Source organism: Esox lucius, chromosome 10, assembly GCF_011004845.1.
Source record: "Esox lucius isolate fEsoLuc1 chromosome 10, fEsoLuc1.pri, whole genome shotgun sequence".
Taxonomy (NCBI): Eukaryota; Metazoa; Chordata; class Actinopteri; order Esociformes; family Esocidae; genus Esox; species Esox lucius.
In genome coordinates, this window is record NC_047578.1 from 17,822,344 (window position 1) to 17,828,891 (window position 6,548).

General features: G+C 37.3%; 1 protein-coding gene across 1 annotated transcript; it reads left to right on the forward strand.

The window, feature by feature from the left end:
• The first annotated feature begins 655 nt into the window (after positions 1–655).
• Positions 656–6,122, forward strand: LOC109616170. Its single transcript, XM_034294618.1, has 8 exons — positions 656–703; positions 1,053–1,355; positions 1,696–2,016; positions 4,017–4,115; positions 4,484–4,514; positions 4,606–4,646; positions 5,073–5,116; positions 5,570–6,122. The coding sequence occupies exons 2-8, from the start codon at positions 1,085–1,087 to the stop codon at positions 5,630–5,632; spliced, it is 870 nt and encodes a 289-aa protein (XP_034150509.1). The 5' UTR covers positions 656–703; positions 1,053–1,084; the 3' UTR covers positions 5,633–6,122.
• Positions 6,123–6,548: the final 426 nt, after the last annotated feature.

The following is a 6,548-nucleotide window of genomic DNA, read 5'->3' on the forward strand; positions in this document are numbered from 1 at the left end:
TATTTATTGGAAATCAAGAAAATAATGCTGATGGTAGGGCAGATGTCCCGGAGCTTCTTAACACTAGATTCATTATGCACTTTTAAGATGATCCCTAAAAAGAATACCGAGAATCAACTGACTTGATAATAACGAGTGTAACGTTTTTTTTATTACTCGCGTAAAAGAAAACAATCACTGTTGTTCACGATTGTCAGCAAAAAAACATGACTAATGACGATCAGAGGCTGAATCTTAATTTAATTTAAATCTAAATTCCCTGGAGTGTAATCAAGGCATGAATAAGCTGTTTGTATAATGTTATAGAGTAAGTTATCCTAAATTCTTACTACTTTCTATCTTAGCTACTTTCTATCTATCTTACTTTCTATCTTAGCCTAGCTGTAAATTACCGAAATATGCCTGATTAGACTATGCAAGTAAATTCGTAAATGTTATTATGCCTAGTTAGTTGCATTCAATCGGTGAACATTTTGCATCATCTAAACCATGCTGAAGGTTTTTTTTGTTATTGTAGATTTGAGGCCTGTGATCGAAGATAGATTTTTCATGTTCATTTCCGTTCTCGCAGTTTTTCATGTGCCATACATCATTTCGTGAGAGTGACAGGATTGCCTCAAAGAGATTGTGCCCTTCAAAATCCATTAATCTAAGATGACAGACGCCCTGTTGCTTCTGCTGTGCTGGAACTATGTTTTGGAAGGCAAGTATGACACCCTGACAATTTGCTGAGAATTTCATTAAATTACTTTGACGAAGTAAACCTTTATCAAAAATAAAGCATGTGATCAGTAAACTTTTAGTATAGCATTACAATTACACAGTACATTTCTAGCAGGTTATATCTTTTTTATGTAACCTGGTCATTTAATTGTTGAATTTAAGTTATAAGAAAGCAATATAAATATATTTAACATGTAAGTTACAAAGAAGGCTTATAAATTCCCATTTTAAATATTTTAGACATAATAATAATAATAATCCCCTCAGTAAACTAATAGCGATGAAGTGAATGTTCTGGTGATTCCAACTTGCCTTCCTTCTTTTTGTAGCATCAATAATCAGCCAGAGACCTGAAGTAGTGATGGTGAAGGCCGGAGGTACAGTTACATTGGAATGTAATGTGAAAGAGATTATAACATACTGCTACCTAGTGACTTGGATGAAAGTAGACCCCAGGACACAAACAGTAACAACGAGAACAATGTTGAAAGACCCAAGGAGAAATGAAGTTGGAGTATGTTCTGTTATCCTCACCAATGCAAAAGTGAGCGACTCCGGCATGTACTACTGTTCAGCAATTCTATCTGAGATGATCCACATTGGCAATGGTTCTAGAGTTGTTATTTTGACAGGTAATTTCATATGTTGAATTTTATTGTATTTTTGCATGGTTGAATGAAAATTGAAAAAGCTAAAATGTATGTTGATTTCTTTAACACTATTTTCGTTACTATAGGATTTCATATGTTTTATTTCATGGTTTGGAAGTCTTCATTTGGAAATTAGTAACAATAATGAAATACCCTTGAATGAGTGGATGTGTCCTAACCTTTGTCTGGTACTGTATATACAATTTTATAGAAGACAATACACAAAACTAATTGTTAAACCTAATAAACTGACTATGTAATACTGGGAGCATAACCAAGTTCATATATTTATAACAGAATATTATGACAATTTTGTGTTTAGAGAAAGAGACACCAGGGAACATCACAGAATCCACCACCATCAAAATCCTCTCATCACCAGAAAGTGATGGCTCCTCAGTCCCTCTCATGTGTCTGGTGTCAGGATTGGTCCCGTCTCAGGTCCGTGTGTTCTGGCTCATAAATGGGAGAGAGGAGAGTGGACGAACTGAGTCGGCGTGGATAGACAACAGTGATTCAGCAAAAGAGTTCATTAGGAACCAGATTCTGGTCCAGGCAGAGGAGTGGGACAGAGGAGCAGAGTGCACATGTGTGGTGACATTTGAAGGGCAGAATATCACCAAAACTGTGCAGATCAGAAATGGTAATGGTTTTAATAACAACCTTTATATTTTCTTCCCTTTGATAATCAGTCAACCACAATTTTTTTTTAAGATTCCACCTAGGACCTTTGCAGTTAACAAAATAATGGTTTAATCCTTTCATTCTGGCCTGCATGAGTAATATATTGTTTATATGTGAATAATCTATAAGTAGAATCAGTTTGAAGGGCAGAATATCACCAGAACTGTGCAAAGAAGAAATGGTAGTGGTTTTTAACAACTTTATATTTTACCTTCTTTACCTTCATAGTAAATCACCTTTAAATGCATATGGCCCGCTGAAAATTAAAAGCACTTAAAGCAGAGGACATTAACCAAAGTATAGCCAAAATATTGTTCTATAAAACAAAATAGACAAAAGGCTTCATTATGTATTCATACGTTTAGACGTACAGTGGGGAGAACAAGTATTTGATACACTGCCGACTTTGCAGGTTTTCCCACATACAAAGCATGTAGAAGTCTGTAATTTTTATCATAGGTACTCTTCAACTGTGAGAGACGGAATCTAAAACAAAAATACAGAAAATCACATTGTCTGATTTTTAAATAATTAATTTGCATTTTATCGCATGACATTTTATCGCATGATGTATTGGATACATCAAAAAAGCAGAACTTAATATTTGGTACCTTTGTTTGCAATTACAGAGATCATACGTTTCCTGTAGTTCTTGACCATATTTGCACACACGGCAGCAGGGATTCTGGCCCAATCCTCCATACAGACCTTCTCCAGAGCTTTCAGGTTTCAGGGCTGTCGCTGGGCAATACGGACGTTCAGCTCACTCCAAAGATTTTCTTTTGGGTTCAGGTCTGGAGACTGGCTAGGCCACTCCAGGACCTTGAGATGCTTCTTACGGAGCCACTCCTTAGTTGCCCTTGCTGTGTGTTTTCGGGTCTTGTCATGCTGGAAGACCCAGCCACGACCCATCTTCAATGCTCTTACTGAGGGAAGGAGGTTGTTGGCCAAGATATCTCGAAACATGTCCCCATCCATCCTCCCCTCAATACGGTGCAGTCGTCCTGTCCTCTTTGCAGAAAAGCATCCCCAAAGAATGATGTTTCCACCTCCATGCTTCATGGTTGGGATGGTGTTCTTGGGGTTATACTCATCCTTCTTCTTCCTCCAAACACGGCGAGTGGATTTAAGACCAAAAAGCTCTATTTTTGTCTCATCAGACCACATGACCTTCTCCCATTTCTCCTCTGGACCAACCAGATGGTCATTGGCAAACTTTAGATGGCCCTGGACATGTGCTGGCTTGAGCAGGGGGACCTTGCGTGCAGGATTTGAATCCATGATGGCGTAGTGTGTTACTACTGGTTTGCTTTGAGACTGTGGTCCCAGCTCTCTTCAGGTCATTGACCAGGTCCTGCCGTGTAGTTCTGGGCTGATCTCTCACCTTCCTCATGATCATTGATGCCCCACGAGGTGAGATCTTGCATGGAGCCCCAGACCGAGGGAGATAGACCGTCATCTTGAACTTCTTCCATTTTCTAATAATTGCGCCAACAGTTGTTGCCTACTCACCAAGCTGCTTGCCTATTGTCCTATAGCCCATCCCAGCCTTGTGCAGGTCTACAATTTTTTCCTTAATGTCCTTACACAGCTCTCTGGTCTTGGCCATTGTGGGGAGGTTTGAGTCTGTTTGACGTGTTCAAACAGGTGCAGTAAAAACAGGTAATGAGTGGATAACAGGAGGGCTTCCAAAATTCTTACTGGTTGGTAAGTGATCAAATACTTATGTCATGCAATAAAATGTAAATTAATTATTTAAAAATCATACAATGTGTTTTTCTGGATTTTTTTTTTTAGATTGCGTCACTCAGAGTTGTAGTGTACCCATGATAAAAATCACAGACCTCTACATGCTTTGTAAGTGGGAAAACCTGCAAAATCGGCAGTGTATCAAATACTTGTTCTCCCCACTGTACATGTATTTACATGGTATAATAACTGCCTGTGATCTCTCCACAGATTTCGACAGTAAATGCACAGCACTGCTATATGGAGCTTCTGCAGCGGCTGTGCTTGTCATTACAGTGACCGTCACGATTGCTGTGTGCTTGCACTGTGGTGAGATTAAGTCAAGCAATAATGGGGAATAAATATATAAAATAATGACCTAATTACATTTTCGGAGACAATGTGTAACGTTGGACTAAGCAGATGCATTATCACCATTAAGAAAACCTTTAGATTTATGCAGCACTACATTTTATTACTGGTGCAAACTTTCTTACACGTCATTGTCTCATATAGACTTTGATTGTCTTGGACTCCCAGACTTTCAGTAGGATATTAAGCTTTCTTGGAGAAAATCTCACCAAGAGAATGACTGGAAAAACAGCATCCCTTTCCTTAACAATGAACATAGAAAAATAACATTGTCAGTGAATCATAAGGCATTTTTAACCTGGATATTACATTTCTTTTTCTTATAGGACATCCAGTGCTAGCTGATGCAAACACAAGGTTTGATTCAGAGAGTCCTTATGTACTGAAATAGAAAAGCCTGTGATTGCTTGACTGTTCATGTGACATGCCATTTGTTTCTTAATTTCAGGCAAAGTGTCACAGGCAGTGAGATCATACAGCGTCAATCTGGTAAAAGAAACACTACTTTTTTGAAATATAGGATTGATGCATTAGTACAGCTGACTATTTTTGGCTTCTAATATACAATATATGTTTTATTTAATTGTTGTAATGTTTTGCAATTCTATCTCTTTAAAATGAAAGTAGATGGAATTAACTGAAAAGACATGTTTGTGATTTTCGGTTGTTATATAATACATATATTAGATCTCTAGGCGTTGGTTTTAGGTCCTTACAATATATTTAGTTTTTGCTCTGCAATGAAGGCTGCTGTTTGGTCAATACGTTGGTTACCACTGTAATACTTTTAAATGTCATTTGTGCTTACAACCCAGAATGTGCAGAGTTGATTGATTGAATGATGATATATTAGCCCCTGTAGGGCTGTCGTGGCTGTATTGGTGTTTATCATAGTCTGATTTGAACTGTTTGCAGAGCGACGTGGAGAAGCAAACAATGCAATAAGATCATCTTTCTCTGTAAGTTGATTTTATTCAGAAAAGTATCTAATATTTTGCATTGCGTAATAACTTGAATCCATTGTCATGGTGTCAGATGTTCAGAGCTGATGAAGTTGGTGAAATTTAATGTGTAAATTTATGACGTTTGATGTGTCAATTTACATTATTTTATGGATTTGAATCAAATTATTTGTTGCTGCACTTTTCATCACCTCAAAAAAAAAATTTTTATGTTATTCAGGTGTCTTCAATGAGAATGTATTGATTGAGAATGAGTGACCTAATGTAATTTATTATAGTTTGAATAGCCACAGTACTGCCTGGTTTATATTTGCAGTATTTGCAACCCCAACTCACTCTGTATGAAGTATTGAAGCATTTTTATATTGTTAAATATTAAGCAAGAGCTATATCTATTTCTGAGATATTTTGCCTCATCTAATGACCTTCCTGAATTTGATTGCTTCGCAGGAGGTCCAGTACACTACCTTAGACCACAAACATTTCGGGAGACGCACAAATACAGATCTCTAATGAGATTTTGAAGTGCTACTTAAAATATTTGAATATTTTCATTGTATTTTCCATGCATTTGTATAAAGCATCATGACTTTTAAACATTTAATTATCTTTTTTATTGCCGTTCAACTGTATGAACAATAGTGATGATCCATTGCACACTTGAATAGGTAACAATGCACATTTGATAAAAGAGAAGAAACCATCTGTATTACAGTCATTTCACACACTGTACAATCTGAATGTTAGCTTCCATTTAAATGCAGCTAGATTATGTCATGTGACAAATCTTGCCTCTAACATTAATCTAAATAAATTAGCCGTTGTTTATCAGTGTCATCCTCTTTGTCACCAATGCCCCTTGAACACCCATCATTGTGATCTTTACACTCTAGTAAATTGAGCAGTGCTGCACACATGACCCCAGACTCATTGTCACCAGTTCATCTGCAAGTCCCTTTTAAGCAAATCCCCTCTTTACCTCAGTTTACTCCTCAACATCAGCCTTCCAGGCAGATCACTGATACCTCACTCTGGTCATCCTTAGAGTCAACACCTCTTTCAGCTGTCATTCTTTTCAGTTCTCCGCTGCCAATGACCAGAATTAACTGGAATTAACTCTCAAACTCGAAATGTTCACCCCTTATACATTCAAACTCAAACTGTCTGAAGTACTAACTTATCACAGCAACTGCTAAGCACCTTACCCACTTATATTTATGTCATGCCATACTGTGAAATAACATTGCACCTTATTCCATTTGTCATCACCCCGTATGGTGGTTACCTATACATTTGATCCATTTGTAAATACAGAGGGTGGACAAAATAACAAAAACACCACATGGAAACATCACATTACTTTAAAGTAACTACAGGTCATAACAAAGATGCATAATTTGGTCTAAGGAGCACAAAACCTAGACCCCTG

Excerpts from the sequence above, each read along its gene's own strand:
- LOC109616170 (XM_034294618.1), top strand. The coding sequence starts at position 1,085 with ATGGTGAAGGCCGGAGGTACAGTTACATTGGAATGTAATGTGAAAGAG. Across the intron at positions 4,515-4,605 it reads CTAGCTGATGCAAACACAAG|GCAAAGTGTCACAGGCAGTG; the intron begins GTTTGATTCAGA and ends TCTTAATTTCAG. Across the intron at positions 4,647-5,072 it reads GATCATACAGCGTCAATCTG|AGCGACGTGGAGAAGCAAAC; the intron begins GTAAAAGAAACA and ends AACTGTTTGCAG.